Source organism: Pygocentrus nattereri, chromosome 17 (assembly GCF_015220715.1).
Source record: "Pygocentrus nattereri isolate fPygNat1 chromosome 17, fPygNat1.pri, whole genome shotgun sequence".
In the NCBI taxonomy this organism is placed as follows: domain Eukaryota; kingdom Metazoa; phylum Chordata; class Actinopteri; order Characiformes; family Serrasalmidae; genus Pygocentrus; species Pygocentrus nattereri.
This window is the reverse complement of record NC_051227.1, coordinates 12,464,416-12,488,337: the sequence shown is the minus strand read 5'-3', so window position 1 is coordinate 12,488,337 and position 23,922 is coordinate 12,464,416. Positions and strand designations below refer to the sequence as shown.

Sequence of the window (23,922 nt, the reverse complement as noted above, 5' to 3'; positions counted from 1 at the left end):
CTTACAAAGTACTATACAGAAAATATGCCCTCTAATAACTGAGCAGCCAGGGGTTCCTGTGGAAAAAGAGACAGCTTGAGCGCGTACCTGGTCAAAATTTCCAGCCAAAACACAACTGAGTTTTCCGACACCAGTTAACATAAAAGTCAGCGCTATAATCTGACCATATCGTAAACATGAAGATAATACATTTTAATAAAACTGTTATTGTGTAAAAATCTTAATGCATGAATTTTTAATCTAAAGTAATTTGGTTTGTGTGGTGCAGTGGGACTGGGGTTTCGACTCTCTCAAGCCCACCACCCTATAACAATACAGTCCTTGGACTAGACTCCTGATGCTACATTCGCCTACTTCTGATTAAAACTAAGTCGCTCTGGATAACAGCATCTGCCAGATGTATATGTGTCATTTTGACACATTAATTTCTTCACTAAATAATTTATTGTACAAGAAAATCTAGCAGAATAAACTGAGTTCCTCAGGGTTACCTCTTTGGCCCAGGCAGGTTTTTCACTGGGGTTTACTTGGTCTTTGTAATAGTACATCTGCCGTATCTGCACCGGCCTGGACTCCTGATGCTGCTGCTGTTGTTGCTGTTGTTGTTGTTGTTGTTGTAGGGAGGCGAGGTAGGCTCGTTCATGCTCGAGTTGCCGCTGCAATCTCTCCGCCTGCTGCTGCTCCTCCAACTGCTTCCTCTTATACTCCTACAGACGGAGAGCGAGAGAAATGATTGTTAATGTGTGAATGTACCAGTCTATACAAACGCTCACCGGTGGCATGCAACACTGGATGTACATGGGTGTTGGTGAAGCAGCACAATAACACTAAAGTCACATAACACATGCACAGAGCACTGAAGTCACAACAAACAAAGCACATGCACACATGTAGAATCACTTCTGTTCAGTAGTTCAGGTCCATGTGGGACTGCTACCTTCACCACAGTGTCCCTTATTGCTACTGAAGGTGCCACACAGAGGAAGTCTGCACCATGTAATCTGAGCCAAAGGATGTCAGCACAGCTTCTTCACAGAGGACTCCAATGCTGCCTCCACAAAGGACCCCAAAGCTGCCTCCACAAAGGATGCCAAAGCTGTCTCCACAAAGGACCCCAAAAATGCCTCCTACTGAGGACTCCACAGAGAGCTCCAAAGCTGCCTCCACAAAGGACTCCAAAGCTGCCTCCACAAAGGACACCAATGCATGATAATGAATACGTGTTAACTTGCAAACTTGGGAAGTGAAATCAGGATGGGGATGCAAGATTGGGCTTTCCACCAGCTTCACCGTAGGCTTTATTGTTGGCTCTACTGAAGCCTGTGTAGACTTCTTGGAAGTGTCCAGTGCCGGCACAATGGATTGCTCCAGTGCAGGTTCCGTGGATCACCAGTACTGGCTTCACAGTTCACCACAGTGCTGGCTATATGGATCACTCCAGTGTTGACTGCATGGATCACTCCAGTGCTGACCGCATGGATCAATCCAGTACTAGCTCCATGGATCACTCCAGTGCTGGCTCCATGGATCACTCCAGTGCTGGCTCCATGGATCACTCCAGTGCTGGCTCCATGGATCATCAGTACTGGCACCACATATCACTGCAGTGCTGGCAACATGGATAAATGTAGCACTGGCTACATGGTTCACTGTAGAGATGACTTCATGGATCACTTCAGTGCTGACCCCATGGATCACCCAGTGCTGGCTCCACAGATCACTCCCGTGCTGGCTCCATAAATCACTCCAGTCCTGGCTCCACAGATCACTCCAGTGCTGGCTCCACAGATCACTCCAGTGCTGGCTCCACAGATCACTCCAGTAGTGGCTCCACAGATCACTCCAGTAGTGGCTCCACAGATCACTCCAGTAGTGGCTCCACAGATCACTCCAGTAGTGGCTCCACAGATCACTCCAATGCTGGCTCCATAGATCACCCCAGTACTGGCTCCACAGATCACTCCATCACTGCCTCATTGGATCACTCCAGTACTGGCTCCACAGATCACTCCATCGCTGCCTCAATGGATCACTCTACTGCTGGCTCTATATATCACTCCAGTGTTTGCTCCACAGATCACTCCAGTGCTGGCTCCATGGATCATCCAGTCTTGGCTCGATGGATCACTTCAGTGCTGACCCCATGGATCACCCAGTGTTTGCTCCACAGATCACTCCAGTGCTGGCTCCATGGATCATCCAGTCTTGGCTCCATGGATAACTCCAATGCCAGCCCCAATGGTAGGTTCCAGCAACGGCTCCACACAGGTCTCCAATTCCAGCTCAATGGTTCACTCCAGTATTGGCTCCAATCCCAGCCCCTTGTTTCACTCCCTGCCATGGTAATGTTCTGTGTTTTGTAACATAGGCCTGGTCCTGGTTTTTGACTTTGCATTTGTGTAGAACTTTTCTGCCTAAGTGTGCGTTGTCCCCTCCCTGTGACCACAGCTATGAGTGCCGGTCTGCCCCTAATTAAGCTGCTCAGTACAGAACCATATATTAGAATCTGTTATTTAAATATATTCCAGTATTTCGAGTCCCATATCAGCGGATTATCACTCTGCGATTACTGACCAGGCACCATATAGTGTCCTGCAAAAGCTTTGGGCCATGATGAAGGAATGGTGGAGTGCCGAACACCACTGTTGGATCTGGATTTGGGGTGGGCATGCTTTGGCACAGAGGGCACAGCGAGCAATGGTACAGGGGAAGTATAGAGGGATGGAGCGGTAAATCCATCACTATGTGTTTACCAGCAGTAGAGCCTGCTCTTGTAGGAGCTGCTGCTGCAGAATCTCTAACTGTCTCTGCTCCTCCTCCAGCTGCAGACGAATATACTCCTACACTCCCCACACCAGCACAGACAGAAAGAGAGAGAGGAAAGGAGAGAGGGAGAAGAGGATAAAGAGACAGAAGCAGGTTAGTACAGTAGCAGAAAAGATCTGAACAGGGCAGAGAGGTTTACTGGCAAGGGAGAAAGAGACAGAGAGAGAGAGAGAGAGAGAGAGAGAGAGAGTGAAAGAGAGAGAGAGAGAAGGGGGGGGTGAGAGAGAGAGAGATAGAGAGAGAGAGAGAGAGAGAGAGAGAGATCCTGTCGTGTGGAGGCCTTTAAGAGAGACAGCTTGTAGAAATGCTCTTGAAGAACATATTAAACCACAGTACTGTGTGGGAGTTTGAGTGTTTATGTGTTGGTCTGTCTGCAGTATGTGTATGTATACCTGCCCTCTCTTGCCCTGTCGCCTATTGTCCTCATAGTGCTGTCTGTGCTGCTGCTGCCCCAGCTCACATCTCTGCTGCTGTAATACACACAGCACAACCTTGGGCTCCACATGTATCATACATAAGCATCTATACGTAACAGTAATGCACATTGTGTATATACACTCACCGGCCACTTTATTAGGTAGTAAAAGGTTGGACCCCCTTTTGCCTTTAGAACTGCCTTAATTCTTTGTGTCACACTTTCAACAAGGTGTTGGAAACGTTCCTCAGAGATTTTGGTTGGTTATTTGAGTTACTGTTGCCTTTCTATGATCTCAAACCAGTCTGCCCATTCTCCTCTGACCTCTCACATCAACAAGGCATTTTCGTCCACACAACTGACCGCTCACTGGATATTTCCTCTTTTTCTGACCGTTCTCTGTGAACCCTAGAGATGGTTGTGTGTGAAAATCCCAGTAGATCAGCAGTTTCTGATACTCAGACCAGCCTGTCTGGCTCCAACAACCATTTAATCACCTTTCTTCCCCATTCTGATGCTCGGTCTGCACTTCAGCAAGTTGTCTTGACCACCTCTACATGCCTAAATGCATTGAGTTGCGGCCATGTGATTGGCTGATTAGCCATTTGCGTTAACAAGCAACTGAACACTGTACCTTATAAACTGGCAGGGGAGTGTATATTATATATTTATTTTATATATACATACAAAATAAAATATAATATATATAATCTATAGAAATATTAAAAATAATAACACAAAAATAATGAAAATAATACATATAAAATTAACTATATGTAATATATTATGTATCATATATTTGTGTAGTTGTATGTAATAATATAACTACATATGTATATATAATATATATAAAACTCCAAAAATTTTGCAGTAGGAAAAACATTTTGAAGGAAGTGATCAGAACAAGAATTGTATGTAATAGGACATTTCTAAGTGTAAATGGTTTTGCTCTTTCAGTTATCTGTGGTTCTACTGCGTAGATGTACTACATAGGTGTACCTCCGCTAGTCTGCGTCTCTGCTCCTTCTGCTCCTCGATACGCTTCTGCCTTTCTGCCAGTAGTTGGCGCTTGTGCTCATCATTCTGACGCTCCTGGTGTTGTCTCATCAGGGCCTCAGAGCGCTCCTTATTGGCTATCTGCAGCCGCAGGAAGTCCTGCCTCAGAGTCGACTCACCACAGACATTGATGATGGAGCTGCAAGGACCAATCACAAGAAGAGGACCTTAATAAATATACTGAAGAACCAATTAGAAGAACAGGATATTAATGATGGAGCTGAAAGACCAATCAGAAGAAGAGGATATTAATGATAGAGCTGCAAGGACCAATCAGAAGAGCAAGATATTAATTATGAAGGTGAAGGACCAATCAGAAGAAGAGAGCATTAATGATAGAGCTGAAGGACCAATCAGAAGAAGATGGCATCAGTGATGGAGCTGATGGACCAATCAGAAGAACAGGATATTAATGAAGGAGCTGAAGGATGAATCAGAAGAACAGGATATTAATGATGGGGCTGCAAGGACCAATCAGAAGAACAGGATATTAGTGATGTAGCTGAAGGACCAATATGAACAACAGGATATTAGTTATGGAGTTGAAGGACCAATCAGAAGAAGAGGATATTAATGATGGAGCTGAAGGACCAATACATACTGAGTGTGTATCAGTGTGTGTGTGTGTGTGTGTGTGTGTGTGTGTGTGTGTGTGTGTGTGTGTATATATCAGTACCTTGGTTCTCCAACATCATGCTCCTCTTCCTCATCTTCACTCCCGCTGTACTCGTACTCATTCTCAACTGAAACAGCAGCAGCAGATTAATTAGAGTCTCACAGTTAGAGGAGCATGTGTGATGGTTTTTCATGGTTTATGAGGACATCTGCGATTCTGAATACAGAGCTGGAGTTCTCAAATGTGCGGTTGCTACAGATCTATTTTTAAGCAGTAGAACCCGAGAGAGAGTGTTTTATCATGAAATACCATCACAGCTGATTCAGTGGCCGTAGATCATCACCGCCGTGATGTTACTGGTGATAACACACTCCACGAGTGTTCTACTGCTTTAATACAACAGTTAAATAAATACAGTAAGAGATGAATAAACTGGGCCGTTTAATATGTTTTAATGTTCAGTTCCTTCCTCCAAATTATAGTTCATTAACCAGCAGCTTGTTGCTACGTCAGAGTAACGAGCTCTACCCACTCGCTGCTCAGCCAGCAGTTCGTTCTCCAGCTCCTTACACTAAATTCCCAAACCTTCGTCACCACTGAGCAGCTTTTCTGTTTTTAATGGGTCGGTTTTATGGCTCAGTCTGATTTGGCCAGACTCTGAAGACCAGACACATTTGGCGAATGGTGTTGGGTTCATTTCTGCCTTTCACAGCTGCCGACTGAGAAGCTGCTCAGTGGTGACGACAGTTTGTGAATTTAGTGTCGTCTCATCTTCAGAGTCGGACCCAATCGGCTCTCAGTCAAATGTGATCTTAAAAGCGTCCGTTTTCTGTTTGTGGCTAAGTAAGACGTTCAAACAGCTTGAGCGTCTCCTGCAGCTGTCGAAGTTGTTGCTTAGGAACGACATCTCAATGGAGTGATACAGTGTTTGTAAAAAATCTGTGATGTTATGGTGAAATAACAGCACAGTTAGAACGACTCTCAACCAATCAGCTCACGGGACTGGAACTAACTGCTGTATAAAACACAACACACCATAACAAAGCTAACAGTAATAACAATGAACACAAAAAAGTCTGTTATACATACATTGTACTCTGCTGAAAATGGTCACCAGGTTTTATATATATATATACATACCCACCCTTTGCAGCTATATCAGCTTCAACTCTTCTGGGAAGGCTTTCCACTAGGGTTAGGAGTGTGTTTATGGGAATTTTTGACCGTTCTTCCAGAAGCGCATTTGTGAGGCTAGACACTGATGCTGGACGAAAAGGCCTGGCTTGCAGTCTCTGCTCTAATTCATCCCAAAGGTGTTCTATCCTGTGGCCATGGAAGTGAATTGGAATGCCTGAATTAAGTGAATAATTTTGGCAATATAGTGTATTTATGATTTAGTGCTCGTTCTACTTTATTAAGGTTGTTCATGCATTTGCAGGATTTCTCTTCATGTGTGCTTCATCCCGCTCCCATCTGCAGTGGGCTGGTGTCCCGCCCGCTCCCGTGCACAACATTGAAAATTAGTCCTGCCCCACAAGATATTTCGGAAGTTTTCTTCCGGCAGTGATGACATACAAATACCGACGTTGCGTGAGAGCATATGTGTAGGAATCACAGACGGATTACATTCAGAGCCTCAAACAGCTGCTTCCATCAGTGTACCATACACATTTGAAACACGTAAACATTTTCAACAGGACACCAGGACGTGTATAACAGAATTTCTGACGTGTAAAATAAAGCGTGCAGTTCTTCTAATCTGCCGCATGCCGAGAGCATCGCACAGGCAGCACTGGCCAGAATCCAAAGAACACTAATGGGAACCTGTCGACTCTAATAACACCACAGCGGCAGAGTGAGAGTGGGTCGCTCAGAGAGAGGGAGCATGTCTTAAATACAGAGCTACACTCTCTCTGCTTGAGTTTACTGCTTCTGGACAACGGCCACTAAAGCACAGCAGAGGCTGTCGCCTTCACTTAGCGTCCACACATACAGCCCCAGCTGAAGCTGGCAGGGGTTCCCAACCATCAGACACCACAGTGCAGTAGCACACAGGCAAACTACTGAAATACATTTTATTATTTCATTATTGTTCATGTAATTAATAACAGAAATAGCATTCTCATTGCTGCAGCCACTATTCCACCTGTAGTAAGAGAAATTATCTAGAAACCAAGTACAGTCTCTATGCTCAGTTCCTAATGGAAATAGGCACATTGCTTCGCTTATTTGCATAAAGCTAAACTCTGCTCAAATTCGTTGTGCCGCTGACTCCGCCCACTCAGTGCCGTCAATGTTCGCGCCGCCTCCTGTCACCAGAAATCACCGACTCTCACTGAAAACGAATGACCTTTGGCCACTTTGTCACTGCACAATCGCTGCCAGCGTGAATGCAGGCTGACACAGCTGGACAGTCAGGAGGAGGAGGAGCTCTGCAGCTGTGATCACTTCACAGTCAATTTGTGAATTTTTTTTACTTTTGTCATATAACAGTGAGCATATGAGATCACAGCACTCTTTAATGCAAAACCTTCTTTATAAGAACTTTTTGGTTCTCAAATCACCACCATGAGTCTTATTTAGCACCAATTCAGGCCTCTTCTCACGCCAGGGCTGAGTCTCAAACGGCTCCCTGTCCCCTACATAGTGCAACTACGTAGGAGTTTAAATACTGGATCCTGCAGCCCAACAGAGCAAAACACAGCTAAGAAACAGTCATTTGGGTCTCAGACACGTCCACACTTGATACATGATGCACTGTTTGGCTGTAGAGGGTAGAACTTCTAATCTTTCATAGCTAGAACACTATTTAGGGAATCTGGAGCTGTTTGGGATTCAGCCTGGGTTTGATGCGACTTCTGACAAACACACATTTGAAGGGTGAAACACATTCAAGTGACATTTTTAGTCTTTTGTATTGCCGTTGTGCTGTAAATCAGACCGTCAGTGCTTTAATTCAAGCCTGTGATATTAATGATGGAGCTGTTTAGACTGTTTACTGTCCTTTAGCCTGTTAGCAAGCTGACCAGATATTCTAGTTAAGAACATAAGCCCCTCAGCTTAAACAGAACCATGTTCTGCATGAAAGTCAAAGATTATTCCATTAACAGCATTTTTCATGCTGTGGTGCAGTGATACACAATTCAGTCACTGTGAGGCATCGAACGTCAATCGGATTTCAGGACCAGAACAATTCATTTACATTTACGCCATTTGGCAAACACTCTTATTCATAGCAACTTACAATTTGATCATTTTAGACAGGAATGTGAAGGTGGTGTTAGAAGTCTTGCTCAAGGACTCTTACTGGTATAGTGCAGGATGTTTGCACAGGTGGGGATTGAACCCCAGTCTATAGCATAGAAGGCAGAAATGTTACCCACTACACTACATCAACCAATAGTGGAAGGTGGTCCCACCTCGCTCTTCTTTCTTCTTCCTGGTGCGGTCGATGTGATCTTTCAGCTGGATGCGGGTTAGCCGCTCGTTCTGCAGGCTGTGGATGAAGGGGTGCATCAGCAATTCCTCCGTGCTCGGCCTCTGTGTGTGATTCTTCACCAGACAGCTCTCAATGAATGAGTAGAACTCCTTAGACCTGCAGGAGAACCGCAGAGAGAACTTCAGCGTTACACACCGTAAACACTCTGTGAAGAAAGAGCGGCCACACGTTCAGACGCTAGAGCTTCAGGAAACCGAAAGAAAGCTTCTAGTAAATAGATCAAATATAATGGAATATTTACACCTAATGCCTCACTCGGGCCCAGTCCCATTTCACCCCTCACCCCTACCTCAGAGCCCTTAGCCCTCTGGTTTGTGCGCTCATGTCTAGGTGTAGGGCATCCCGATTCTTGTTGAGATAGAGGGGTGGGGTGAAGTGTTGGGGCTACATGACCCTCCAAACAGAGAGATATGAGAAAAAATGAAAAAACAGCGAGACGGAGAACAAGAGACCAAAGAAACGCACAAATGCGAGAATTTACTCTGTTTACAATTACAATAACCACTGTTTTATCTTAGTTTAATGTTGTTTCAGTGGATTTTGGTCATTTTTCCTCATAACAAGCATAAAAAATCACTAATAACATGCTAATGTCTCAGTAGCTAACTAGCTAACCTTCCCATTCCACCTGCCTGAAGCTCCAGAATGTAACTGCTGCTCCGTTTAAGGTGGAACAGGAATATTAGACTAGAATCTGGAGAATATCTGACTTCAGCTTCATATCACTGAAGAATTAGGGGTGGGTGATAATAAATTATTGCCCCCTCTTTGAAGGCTTATGATCCCTAAATGTAACTAAAGCCCAGCAGTGAGGAGCTGAACTTTATCCTCCTCTGCTGTCACTGCAGACGGGCAGGGTCGCCCATAGAGCAGCGCTAGTAGCTGTTAATGAAGTGATGATCTTTTTATTTGAGGATCTTATTTTAGAGGGAAGATCTCAACCACTGCCCTGTAACTCAGTAAGAAGGGGCAAAAATAAGAAATAAGACTGGACAGGGCAGAAATGTAAAGGATAGTTTTTCTTTCCACAAAGCAGTAGATTCAACAATAACATTTCATCAAATTCTAATTCAAATAATAATAACAATAATAAAAACAGGAGCAGATACAACATCATATGAACGTTATAAACGATGATGAGAAATTATCAGGAAATGTGAAGTAAGTCTCGCTGGAATGTGAACTGAAATCTGAGACATGACAGGTGAAGCGGCTGAAGTCACTGAAACACGAGGAGTGTTTTTTACAGCAGATGGAAAAGAGGAAAACAGTGAAGCAGTAAGAAGTAAGAAAGACAGCGATAAACTCACCATTTTTTGGAGCTGAGTTTGGGAGCAGTAGTCCGGGGGATCAGGAACAGCGCTCTCATAGGGTGCATATCACACAGAGCTGGAGGAGCAGGGGTGGAGAGGAGAGGAGACAGACAGACAGACAGACAGACAGAGAGAGAGAGAGAGAGAGAGAGAGAGAGAGAGAGAGAGAGAGAGAAAACGGGGAGAGAGAGAGAGAAAACGGGGAGAGAGAGAGAGAGAGAGAGAGAGAGAGAGAACGGGGAGAGAGAGAGGGAGAGAGAGAGAGAGAGAGAGGGAGAGAGAGAGAGAGAGAGAGAGAGAGAGAGGGAGAGAGAGAGAGAGAGAGAGAGAGAGAGAGAGAGAGAGAACGGGGAGAGAGAGAGGGAGAGAGAGAGAGAGAGAGAGAGAGAGAGAGAGAGAGAGAGAGAGAGAGAGAGAGAGAGAGAGAGAGAGAGAGAGAGAGGACAAAGACAGGCATATGTTTAGGTGAACAGGCAGGTGTATGTGAAGGCATATGTTCAGATGGATGTTCAGGTTGGTGCAGGTCTACAGGTGTATGGTCTGGTGTATGCAGCTGTGTGCAGGTACATGTAGGTGTGTATTTGTATGGGCAGGTGTGCTCTGACATATGCAGTTGTGTTCAGGTGTGTTCAGGTATGTGTTCAGGTATATATTCAGGTGTATGTTGAGGTGTGTTCAGGTATATGTTCAGATGTGTTCAGGTATATGTTCAGGTGCATGTACAGCTGTTTTCAGGTATATATTCAGGTGTATGTTGAGGTGTGTTCAGGTATATGTTCAGATGTGTTCAGGTATATGTTCAGGTGTATGTACAGCTGTTTTCAGGTATATATTCAGGTGTATGTTGAGGTGTGTTCAGGTATATATTCAGATGTGTTCAGGTATATGTTCAGGTGCATGTACAGCTGTTTTCAGGTATATATTCAGGTGTATGTTGAGGTGTGTTCAGGTATATATTCAGGTGTATGTTGAGGTGTGTTCCGGTATATATTCAGATGTGTTCAGGTATATGTTCAGGTGCATGTACAGCTGTTTTCAGGTATATATTCAGGTGCATGTACAGCTGTTTTCAGGTATATATTCAGGTGTATGTTGAAGTGTGTTCAGGTATATGTTCAGATGTGTTCAGGTATATGTTCAGGTGCATGTACAGCTGTTTTCAGGTATATATTCAGGTGTATGTTGAGGTGTGTTCAGGTATATATTCAGATGTGTTCAGGTATATGTTCAGGTGTATGTACAGCTGTTTTCAGGTATATATTCAGGTGTATGTTGAGGTGTTTTCAGGTATATATTCAGGTGTATGTTGAGGTGTGTTCAGGTATATGTTCAGGTGTATGTACAGCTGTTTTCAGGTATATATTCAGGTGTATGTTGCGGTGTGTTCAGGTATATAGTCAGGTATATGTACAGGTGTATGCAGGTATATGTTCAGGTGTATATACAGATGTATGCAGGTATATATTCAGGTGTATGTTAACGTGTGTTCAGATATATGTTAAGGTTTATGTTCAGGTGTGCAGGTATATGGGAAAATATATGATCAGGTGTGTGTAGGTGTATGTTCAGGTGTGTGTGCAGGTAGATGGGAAGATATATGATCAGGTGTGCGTAGGTGTATGTTCAAGTGTGTGTAGGTGCATGTTGAGGTGCGTGTGTGTAGGTATATGTTGAGGTGTGTGTAGGTATACGGTAAGATATATGATCAGGTGTGTGCAGGTATTTTACTTACGTGGGGCCCCTTCTGCCATCTCGATGGCTGTGATTCCAAGTGACCACAGATCGCTCTGAAACACAAAACAACAGACGCTGTGCTGAACTCTGTGTCCTTACTGCCTGCTGTTTGCTGAATGTGCTGCAGTGTCTGTAGGAGCTGTTATATGTTCAGTGATCACTCCTGAGAAGAAATACAGCTTCATTTCACACAGACTACTTCTTTGTTTCGGCACCCATGATAACAGGTGAGAGCCTGTAGGAGCAGCGCAACACAGCCATGTTCTCCTCCAAGTGTGTTGTGCTGTCCAGGTAAACAAAAGTGCACAAACATTCACACGCACTGAGAACTGAAGAACAGTCTCTGAGCCTCCCTCGCTACGCCTGTGGTATGTAACCCCTCCTGGCAAAACCCGGCAGAATGCTTTGCGTGTTTGTGGCTCTGCCCACAGAAACCAATATCAAAACACTCCCGCAGAAAAGATGCGTGAAACATAATTACTGCCATTAATGCTGATTTACTGACACTCAGTGACTCCAGGCTCAGAACTCCAGGCATTTCTACACCACAAACCACTCAGCACCTGTCGGCCTCCTGACCACTCAGAAATGCTGCTGTGAGGTTTAAATGTGTGTTTTGACTAATCCAGTAGTTCAAACAGCACCAGAAACACCAGCGATTTTAGTCAAAATAATCCAGAGAATAAATACACTTAAACAGTCCACTGAGTTTCTTCTGTAGGAGTGAGTTTATCCATTTCCAGATCTCTTCTCAAGGAAGTCCAGTATTTAGAGTGCTCACACCAAACACTCCACACTTAAAGATGGTCCTTCAAGGGTTCTTTAGTAAAGAAAACATACATTCTATACATAAAATGGAACCAGAGACACTCAAAGAACCCGTAAAGTACAGAGTGGCCCACCCAATCAGTCACGCAGTAATACCCTCGGTGTGGCTCTACACTTTGAGGCGCTGGCTCTGGTGAGCTGTGGTTGTATCAGAGCGCATCAGTGCCAGTATCTCGTGGTACAGCGCCACCTCCAGGCTGTTACTGCCCCTGTTTCATTACTGGGATTAATTATGGCTCTCTAAAAGGAACAGCATATCGCTGCTGTCAGAACAAAACCTCATGTCTCCAAAATAGTAACTTTACAGGAGAAGGAAAAAACTCACTTTACTTTTAATGTAAGTCACTGGAACCAGATGTCTTTCCAAGTCATTTTGGGGCGTTTCTTTTGATCCATTAATCATAAAATTTACACACAATGTAAAAACCAACAGGCATTTTAACATTGGCAAAAACTGTTCTGACAGCAGTGATACGCAGAACCAGTTACAGCAGAATCAGTACAAACTCTCGGACCTGAGAGCGCTTGACCACCAGAACATTTCTGATGAAAAAACCGCAGAAGAAGAAAGAGAAAAAGTCACACGGCAGCTTAAAAAAAGCACTTAACCACAAGAACTTGTTGGAGAACATGTCTATACATGGAATGCTGTTAGGAGGAAAAACAGAACCGAAGCTAAAATAGATCAAAGACAAAAAAAGAGAGACAGAAAGAGAAACACTGAGATTCAGCCTGAGAGCCTCAAGCACCACCTACACTCTGAAAAAGACGGCTCCTAAAGGGTTCTTCAGTGAAGAAAGTGGTTCTATATAGAACAATGAAGACACAGAACCCTCTGCACAATTAAAGGGTTCTTTGCATGGTGAAATGGTTCGTTACATTGATGGAGAACCCTTTTTAGTGCTTTCTAGGACCATTTTCAAATAGATTCTACACTCACTGGCCACTTTATTAGGTACATATTAGGTACATGTTCAGTTACTTGTTAACACAAATAGCTAATCAGCCAATCACATGGCCACAACTTAATCCATTAAGGCATGTAGAGGTGGTCAAGACAACTTGCTGAAGTGCAGACCGAGCATCAGAACGGGGAAGAAAGGGGATTTAAGTGACTTTGAACGTGGCGTGGTTGTTGGAGCCAGACGGGCTGGTCTGAGTATTTCAGAAACTGCTGATCTGCTGGGATTTTCACACACAACCATCTCTAGGGTTTACAGAGAACGGTCCGAAAAAGAGGAAATATCCAGTGAGCGGCAGTTGTGTGGAGGTCAGAGGAGAATGGGCAGACTGGTTCCAGATGATAGAAAGGCAACAGGAACTCAAATAACCAACCAACATCTCTGAGGAACGTTTCCAACACCTTGTTGAAAGTCTGCCACGAAGAATTAAGACAGTTCTGAAGGCAAAAGGGGGTCCAACCTTTTACTAGCAAATACCTAATAAAGTGGCCAGTGAGTATATATAGAACCATCTGCAATGCATTTGGAAGAACCCTTTCATCATGCAAAGAACCATTTAATCACACAAAGAGTTCTTCGTGTTCATTGTTCTTTACAGAACCATTTTCTTAAAGAAATATGTTTTTCACAAGCGAAGGACGTTTTTTGGTACTATATAGAACCAATTACAACACATTTTCCATCAATCTGAAGAACCATTTCACCACACAACACAAAGGATGATTCAAGCTTGTAAATGGTTCTAATAGTGTTCTGGGTTCTACAGTAGAACCATTGTGATGTATAGTTCTATAGTAGAACCCTTTATTATATAAGAAATCTTTCTTTAGTCAGTCTGGTTATGGTGAAATCAGAGCTGCAGTGTAAAGAGTCAGTGAGCCACAGGTGAGCACACCTGTGCTGGTCTTTCCAGTTCATGGTAATTACTGAGTTATTTAAGCCAGAATGTTTACGGCTGCTTGATTGTTTGTGAGACTAAACCACCTGTCAATGCCAGAATTCTCTCAGTGTTCCCACAGTAAAGCTACAAAGACGGAAACGGCTACAAGAACTCCAACTAAACACTGAACATCAGTGGTGGACGAAGTACACAAACCATGTACTCAAGTTAAAGTAGATATCCAAGGTAAAATATTCCTCCAGTAAAAGTAGAAGTGCTTACTCTAGACCTCCACTTGAGTAAAAGTACTAAAGTATTTATCTTCTTCCTGGATTAAGCTGCTCTATACTGCACCATTAGCTCGTGTCCATACAAACTCTGTATATTCTGCTTATTTTTCTTTACAGAGAGGTACACGCCAAGGATGTCCTTTATCGCCCTTACTTTTTGCTATTGCCATAGAACCTCTCTCAATCGCTCTTAAAACTGCTCCTGGAGTACAAGGAATCATGAGGTACAGAGTTGAAAATAGAGTTTTCCTGTCCCCACTGCGATGAGGACCCGGCAACCCTCTCTCATATGTTTAGGTCTTGTCGCAAACTGGGGAGATTCTGGGATTTTGTATACTCTACTCTTTCAACAGTCTTTAATAAACATCTGAGTCCCTGTCCTCTACTAGCTATTTTTAGTATAGTACTCGGTTGAATTCTCGAGAATTGGAATCTACAGCTTTTGCTCTGTTATTGGCAAGGCGGAGAATTCTTATAAGCTGGAAGTCTCGCTCTCCTCCCTCTCATTCCCTCTGGCTAAAAGATGTTGTTTTCTTTTTGCGCCTCGAGAAGATCAAGTTTAGTTTGAGGGGTTCAGTGGACAACTTTTATAGGTGCTGGTCACCTTTCATCTCCTTTTTCAGGTCCCTCCCGCAGCTTCCTGCGGAAGACTTTGGTACTCCCCCCTCTTGAACACGCAATAGTCCCAAGCCCCATCCCCCCTCCCCCCCTTTATTTATACATTTTATTTATTTATTTATTTTACATGAATGTATGACCTAATTTACTATAAAATGAAATGGTGTTTGTAGAAATTCAGAAAAAAGCCGCGTCAGTCTCGACTGCATATGTGGACATATTTCTATATTGTGCTCTATTTACACAAAGTTAGGTTAGTTCATCATTTATGTTGAAAAGACTCTCCCAAAGTTTTACGCTGCTGCGCTGACGTTGAACCGCGTGCTGCACTGGGTCGGTATGACCAACAGGTCAAAACCAGCTCTAAACAAAGTGACCGCTGGGCCCTGATTGGTGCTCTGGCTTTGCGCTTCTTTCGTTTTGAGACGTTACGTTTTAATGCACCCAGAAACCAAAAGGAACGACAGATTTCTCAAAATGTAGTGGAGGAAAAAGTCAGATATTAGACTCTGAAATGTAGTGGAGTGAAAGGAAAAAGTCGCCCAGAATGGAGAAACTTCAGTACAGATACACGAAAAACTACTTAAGTACAGAAAATAATTACATTTACTCAGTTACTGTCCACCTCTGTTAAAGATACACTGAACCTGACTACCGCAGCTATTAGAACGAAGCAGAAGTTTGTTATTTATGCAATATTCTCACAGCTCTAGCACATTAAAGCACAACTGATCTCCAAAAAGCAGCCTCTCAGTGAGTGACCAAACCGAGCGCTGCACGCTGCATGTAGTCTCTTCAGATGGTGTCCAGGAAGAAAACCTGCAAGACTGATTTCCAAAAGCCCATGATGGGCAGCCTGAGGACCAATTAAACTTCCCCATTAGGCCTAATGTCCCAGACAAGCTTCATACAACCCTCACAGGAAAAATGCAGGAATTTCATGTTACGCGTTATGTGGAAAACATGTTTGGGTCATTCTACAGAAGTGTCCACCTTTCTGTCCTCCATAGGAGTCCCTGGTGTTCCCGATCCTCATTGGTGTTCCACAACATAAAAGTAACACCAGAGACGTTTTTAATGAACAATGCATTTTACTAAACAGCTGCTACAGAACATCAAACCACACGCTGTCCATCACGGAACATCCACTAAAACATGGAATTTAGTCCATTTGTGTTCTATTTTTTCACGATGACCTCAGAATAAAGTCGGTCACACCAGTGACGTCAGCTAAAAGCTTCATATGAGATCATGAGCTGAATGAGAAAATCTCTGAGAACTGAGAGACACAGTGGACTCACCATGAGCTTTTCTTCATAGATCCTCAGAAAACAGGTCAAAGGGAGTCAAGTGAGGTCATCGCCATGACTTTTATTTCAAAATAAGAGACTTTTGGTTACGCAGTAACAGGAACTTTCATTAAATATTTTATAATATTTATTTGGCTTTTGTTTCCTTTATGTTATTTATATCATATATTACACAGTCATGTAGAGATTACTGCAGTTAAAATTACAGAAAAATGTGTTTTCACCTCAAAATATGACCTCAGCTTCACACACGACTGTGAGGACGAACTCTTCCGTGGTGATTGGAATTCAACATGATTGATTTAAAGCCAATGTTGCTAAATTGAGGCTCAAGAAGGTGAAACTGTTAAAATAACTCATTGTTTTATTTTAAAATATAAATAAATTAATAATAATAATAATAATAATACATTGATTTATAACACACTTTTCTGAGATTTATAGTAAATCTCAAAGTGCTCACAGTATAAAACATTAAGTTAAGTGATACTTTTTTAATCCCACAAACGGGGAAATTTCACCTCCGCATTTAACCCATCCGTGAAGTGAAACACCACACACACACTAGGGGGCAGTGAGCACACTTGCCCGGAGCGGTGGGCAGCCCTATCCACGGCGCCCGGGGAGCAGTTGGGGGTTAGGTGTCTTGCTCAAGGACACCTCAGTCATGGATTGTCGGTGCTGGGGATCGAACAGACCACCTTCCAGTCACAGGGCCGGGTCCCTAACCTCCAGCCCACAACTGCCCTTTTTTAAAATAATTTTTTGTGATACTTTTTTAATCCCACAAACAACGTTTGTGGACGTTTCTGTAGAACGAGCCGTTTACAAAAGTGAGTGATCAGGTGTGAAAAAGTGGAAAAAAATTGACCAAATACTTTAGTGATACTGAACAGCAGCGTAGTTCAAAGAATAAATGTAAACGTCAGTGTAGGATAATGTAAATGTAAACACAAGCCTGAATACAATGTCACGAAATGTAGCTTAAAACAAGCATAAATGTAAACATACATGTGAATGCAAAGGCAGATGTAAACATAAACATAAACAAACAAATGAAAGCAGATGTAAACAGACAGGTTTAGGTAAACAGAGATGTAAAGGTAAAGCTGAAGGTAAACGAGCACTCGAGATGTTTCACCTTAAAGTCGTACGTAGCCTCTGGGTTTTCATCACAGGCGATCACTTCCGGGGCCATCCAGTAGGGGGTCCCGATAAACGTGTTCCTCCGACTAACCGTCCGGTCCAGCTGGGCACTAACGCCAAAGTCCACTACACAGAGAACACAGAGAGAACACACAGGAGAGACAAAAACTTGAGAGCTGAATAAATGAAGTCACACTTCTTCACAGAAAATCAAAGAAACGTCAAACGTCAGTATTAATACTATAAACTACAAATTTAAATGCAGTGCAAAAAGTGATTTTCAAAGAAAAAAGCCACACCGATCAGGCGTAACATTCTGACCACCTCCTTGTTTCTACGCTCATTGTCCATTTTATCAGCTCCTCTTACTGTATAGCTGCACTTTGTAGTTCTACAGTTACAGACTGTAGTCCATCTGTTTCTCTGATACTTTGTTACCCATTTTTACCCTGTTCTTCAGTGGTCAGGACCCCCATGGACCCTCACAGAGCAGGTACTATTTGGGTGGTGGGTCACTCAGCACTGCAGTAACACTGACGTGGTGGTGGTGTGTTAGTGTGTGTTACGCTGGTGCGAGTTGATCAGACACAGCAGTGCTGTTGGAGTTTTAAGCACTCTGTCCACTCACTGTCCACTCTATTAGATGCTCCTACCTTGTTGGTCCACCTTGTAGATGTAAAGTCAGAGACGACAGCTCATCTGCTGCTGCACAGTTATATATATATACAATAAATATTGTCACCAAAACTACAACTTGTGTTTTTTAAAAGTAATATTTAACCATTTCTGTTGGTCCGTTAATCATAAAAATTTTACATGATTACAGAAAGTCCTCCAGGCCACCAGGGTTGTGCTCTCACCTAGTTTAACCTCAGCGTTCTGTGTGAGCAGGACGTTCTGGCCCTTGATGTCTCTGTGGATGACTTTGTGCTGGTGGAGGTGGGCCAGACCCTGAAAAACACACAGGTCCATTACAGTAGAGGCTATTTGAGGTTCTGCAGGCAGCTGGAGAAACAGTGTGAGCAGTGGGGAACCAGCAGGATATCCTAGGCCTTCAGAGATATTTACTTGACTTACATTTAATAGAATCATCATATTTGTTGTATTTAAACTCTAAGTATTGTAGTAATTCTCTTATTACATCGTTCAGCACTGGTTGGATTTCTCTATTCAGTTTTAATTGGAAACAAAACAGTAAATCTTAAAATCCAGTGGAAAACTGTCCAATCAGGATTGTTCTCTCTGTGGTAACTAGGCATATACAGCCGAGCGAGCTCTCCCATTGGTTAGGACTTCAGGAGCTGGACTGAAGGACTCACACGTTAGATTAAAGCTGAGCTATGTATACTTTGTCATTACTGAGTGAGGAGAATATAAACAGGCTCAAATATGGTGTTGCTGCTTTGAGTCGCCTGTAAAGCCTGAAATAATCACTGAAAAGTCAGAGGCGTCGAGTTTTTCACACCATTAAGATCACACACAGACTCAAAAAGAAGGCATGGCTCCAAAACCAACTCCATAGCGATGAAGATGTGATGACTATAGTAGATAATTCACTCACGTCCACAGAGAAGCTCCTTCACCAAGTTTAGACTGAGATTCATCTACATGGGGAAGGGGGCTAAAACAATTCACCCTACAAAATGTTCTTCCGCAGTTCTTTGGGGGTGCAAATACACATTTCCACCAGAGGGGTCTCCAAAGCCCCAAAACTTACACAGTGCAGCTTTAATTACAACATAATAAGGAAGCAACTGAGAATCATTCATGTTTTGATTTACGAAGAGAGGGGCCAGGTCACTGAGGGAGAATGTGAGTCTAGGCCTTCTGGAAGTTCTAGATATGTCACTGAGTGAACACAAATGGTCAGGACCACCGCAGGACCCCTGCTGACAAAAGAAATCATAACAAAGCTTTTTTGAATTTTCCATTCCGCCTTAAATGGTGCAGCCGTTACATTCAGGCCTGTTTAGGTGCCTGAATGTAACTGCTGCTCAATTTAAGGTGGAATGGGTAATTAGAACAGATAGTTGTGAAATAAGAAGTGAACTTCAGGAGAAATTAGAAGAAAATAAATAAATATATAAAATGTATACTATTCTGTACAATGAAAAATATTCTTGATTTACTTTGGTACACTCTTAAAGATGGTTTTCCAAAGGCTGTACATAGAACCATTTCACGATTAACACATTCTTCTATTGTTAAAATCTTCAAAGTGTTTATTGTCATATGTACAGAGGAAACAGGTTTCCTTATATACAATGAAAAGCTTACTTTGCTCCTCGCTAAGAATGCCAGATATAACATTAAGAATACAAAGAGTATATATACAACCATATATACTAATCAAGAAATAGTGCAATGTATAAATTGCACTATCTTGACTTCGTAACCATAGCAGAACCATTTTTGGTGCTAGATGGAACCATTTACAGCATATTATCCATTAATCTGAGGAACTATTTCACAATGCAAGAAATCCTTTATTGATGCAAATGGTTCTTTGATTGTCCATGGAACCATTATCTCCACAAAAGAACCCTTGAAGAACCATTTTGTAAAAATGTGTAGTTGAAATGGACAGAATACGAAGCTAATGTATTAGTAATTTATTAATATATTACTTATATCTTAAAAGCCTTTAATATGAGAATATACATTATATTGCCAAAAGTATTCGGTCATCTGGCTTTCTCAATCCATAAAGTTTAATATGATGTCGGCCAACCCTTTGCAGCTATAACAACTTCAACTCTTCTGGGAAGGCTTTCCACAAGGGTTAGGAGTATTTATGGGAATTTTTGACCGTTCTTCCAGAAGCGCATTTGTGAAGTCAGACACTGATGTTGGACGAGAAGGCCTGGCTCACAGTCTTTGCTCTAATTCATCCCAAAGGTGTTCTGTTGGGTTGAGGTCAGGACTCTGTGCAGGCCAGTCAAGTTCTTCCACACCAAACTGGCTCATCCATGTCTTTATGGACCGGTTTTGTGCTCTGGTGTGCAGTCATGTTGGAACAGGAAGGGGCCGTCCCCAAACTGTTCCCACAAAGTTGGGAGCATGAAATTGTCCAAAATCTCTTGGTGCTGAAGCATTAAGAGTTCCTTTCACTGGAACTAAGGGGCCGAGCCCAACTCCTGAAAAACAACCCCACACCATAATCCCCCCTCCACCAAACTTTACACTCAGCAAAATGGAGTCAGACAAGTGCCGTTCTCCTGGCAACTGCCAATCCCAGACTTGTCCATCAGATTCCCAGACGGAGAAGCGTGATTGGTCACTCCAGAGAACATGTCTCCACTGTACTAGAGTCCAGTGGCGGCGCTTTGCGTTGTGCTTGGTGATGTAAGGCTTGGATGCAGCTGATCGGCCATGGAAACCCATTCCATGAAGCTCTCTACACTGTTCTTGAGCTTATCTGAAGGCCACATGAAGTTTGGAGGTCTGTAGTGATTGACTCTGCAGAAAGTCGGTGACCTCTGCGCACTATGCCCCTCAGCATCCGCTGACCCCGCTCTGTCATTTTACGTGGCCGACCACTTCGTGGCTGAGTTGCTGTCGTTCCCAACTGCTTCCACTTCATTATAATCCCACTGACAGTTGACTGTGGAATATTTAGTAGTGAGGAAATTTCACGACTGGACTTGCTGCACAGGTGGCGTCCGATCACGGTACCACGCTGGAATTCACTGAGCTCCTGAGAGCGACCCATTCTTTCACTAATGTCTGTAGAAGCAGTCTGCAGGCCTAGGGGCTTGATATTATACACCTGTGGCCATGGAAGTGACTGGAACACCTGAATTCAATGATTTGGATAAGTGGCTGAATACTTTTGGCAATATAGTGTAGCTGTTAGGTTGTCCTTCTCATTTATAGTGTGTATTCATACTGTGATGTCAGAAAATTGAATTAAACCATGTTATTAATTCCTCTAACTGCATCTAAAAGGTGGACTGTAAATGAAGACGATTGGCTTTGAAACAGAGACACTGTAACAGTAGAAATTAGTGGAAGTTTGTGTTCTCACCCTGAGCATCTCTCTGCTGATGTAGGCGATCCAGTCCTCCTTCAAAGTGTTCCCCTTCGTGTTCTTAATGAGATCTGTTACAGAACCGGCTCCACAGAACTCCATCACCAGCTGTACAACCATACAGACACACACGGTATCAATCCACAACAGATTAGGTATTGGATGGTAACTATAGTATACTAATATTACTGTTTCTCCCAACAAATAAACACAGCTATAACATTATAGAGCTTTTTAAATGAAACAGTAGAAGCCATATCGCCTCCTACCCTTCCTGTAGTGTATTACAGTCTGTCAGAGTGACTGTGTGGATCATATGAACATTATAGAGCTTTTTAAATGAAACAGTAGAAGCCATATCACCCCCTACACTTCCTGTAGTGTATTACAGTCTGTCAGAGTGACTGTTTGGATCATATGAACATTATAGAGCTTTATAAATGAAACAGTAGAAGCCATATCGCCCCCTACGCTTCCTGTAGTGTATTACAGTCTGTCAGAGTGACTGTGTGGATCATATGAACATTATAGAGCTTTTTAAATGAAACAGTAGAAGCCATATCGCCCCCTACGCTTCCTGTAGTGTATTACAGTCTGTCAGAGCAACTGTGTGGATCATATGAACATTATAGAGCTTTTTAAATGAAACAGTAGAAGCCATATCGCCCCCTACGCTTCCTGTAGTGTATTACAGTCTGTCAGAGCGACCGTGTGGATCATATGAACATTATAGAGCTTTTTAAATGAAACAGTAGAAGCCATATCGCCCCCTATGCTTCCTGTAGTGTATTACAGTCTGTCAGAGTGACTGTGTGGATCATATGAACATTATAGAGCTTTTTAAATGAAACAGTAGAAGCCATATCGCCCCCTATGCTTCCTGTAGTGTATTACAGTCTGTCAGAGTGACTGTGTGGATCATATGAACATTATAGAGCTTTTTAAATGAAACAGTAGAAGCCATATCGCCCCCTACGCTTCCTGTAGTGTATTACAGTCTGTCAGAGCAACTGTGTGGATCATATGAACATTATAGAGCTTTTTAAATGAAACAGTAGAAGCCATATCGCCCCCTATGCTTCCTGTAGTGTATTACAGTCTGTCAGAGTGACTGTGTGGATCATATGAACATTATAGAGCTTTTTAAATGAAACAGTAGAAGCCATATCGCCCCCTACGCTTCCTGTAGTGTATTACAGTCTGTCAGAGCGACCGTGTGGATCATATGAACATTATAGAGCTTTTTAAATGAAACAGTAGAAGCCATATCGCCCCCTACCCTTCATGTAGTGTATTACAGTCTGTCAGAGCGACTGTGTGGATCATATGAATATTAGGGGTCATTATATATTTGTCGTGTCAGTTAGATAAAGGCGAATCAGCTGCACTGTAAGTGTTGAAATGCACACTAAGAATAAAAACAGGCCGTTAGCAGACAATCATGTGTTTCTGTATGAGTTCACTTCTGTTTTTTATAGCTGATGATCACATCCTGTCTGCTGTCTGCAGAAAAGAGGAAGAGTTACATAATTTTCTGGACTGTTCTTTACGTGCATGTTTTTCTATTCTGGTCCACTGACTCACTTTCTGACACCATCGCAGGTGATCTGTGACTAAGCACGACAGGTTTTGGAGGAATTATGAGGTACATGCTCAAGCTTGCGTGTTTTATATTAATATCAATTTGGCCATTTGGGTTTCGCTGCTGTGTTGAGGGAGGTTTCACGGGGCTGGGAGAGGAAGGAATTTAGTGAAATCGATAAAACAAAACGATCAATGTATTAATCATCAGACAGGAAAAAGTAGATGTTCAGGTCTCCTTGACAAAATAAAAGCCCATAGTTTCACAATGTTGGTGAGAAAAATCATACGTATTTTTGGTATTTCCCCTACTCGTTCAGTTACAGTGACCGTCTGCGTATCTTGGATTGTGTCCATTTGTGTCAAAAGGAAGCAACAAAGGCTTGAGCCCTTTTTCAGACTTCACGGCTGCGTCTGTAGTATGTGCGCTCATTTTTAACCCCGTCCTGCAGGCCATCTGATGATAAAATCGACTCACTGGATATTTTTTACTGATATTAATGAAAAAAGAGAATTTCCTGTTTTCATTTAGGGCCACATTCACCCACTCCTTAAACTCCAAAGCTGTTCCCGGTGCAGTTATGTATAATGAGAATCGTGTGTGCAAAGTTTCACCACCACAATCCAGGAGTCGCAAACCAAATGTTAAGAAGAGCCATTCTGTGCTTTCAACAAGAATCAAACCACCTCAGGGACCAGAATTTTCATGTTGATTTTACCATCTTGGCTGTAAATGTGTCTCAGTGTGTGCTGATGTGCTAGCATAGACTAAAAAATATAATACAGACGAAAACACAGACTGACTTTGCTCTGCTTTA

At 42.8% G+C, this 23,922-nt stretch overlaps 1 protein-coding gene across 4 annotated transcripts in view; it reads right to left on the bottom strand.

The window, feature by feature from the left end:
* tnika (TRAF2 and NCK interacting kinase a) overlaps positions 1 to 23,922 on the bottom strand; it is a 105,166-nt gene that overhangs the window by 30,631 nt on the left and 50,613 nt on the right. For 3 of the 4 annotated variants that reach the window (XM_037546624.1, XM_037546626.1, XM_037546627.1), the window contains exons 5-15: positions 21,521 to 21,631; positions 18,354 to 18,444; positions 17,489 to 17,619; positions 11,458 to 11,512; positions 9,723 to 9,801; positions 8,333 to 8,508; positions 4,974 to 5,040; positions 4,241 to 4,436; positions 3,219 to 3,296; positions 2,754 to 2,840; positions 492 to 707 (exon numbers count right to left, since the gene is read on the bottom strand). In XM_037546624.1, coding sequence (XP_037402521.1) covers positions 492 to 707; positions 2,754 to 2,840; positions 3,219 to 3,296; positions 4,241 to 4,436; positions 4,974 to 5,040; positions 8,333 to 8,508; positions 9,723 to 9,801; positions 11,458 to 11,512; positions 17,489 to 17,619; positions 18,354 to 18,444; positions 21,521 to 21,631 — 1,287 coding nt within the window. The remainder of the gene's footprint in view (positions 1 to 491; positions 708 to 2,753; positions 2,841 to 3,218; positions 3,297 to 4,240; positions 4,437 to 4,973; positions 5,041 to 8,332; positions 8,509 to 9,722; positions 9,802 to 11,457; positions 11,513 to 17,488; positions 17,620 to 18,353; positions 18,445 to 21,520; positions 21,632 to 23,922) is intronic. The other variant, XM_037546625.1, reaches the window with a different exon arrangement.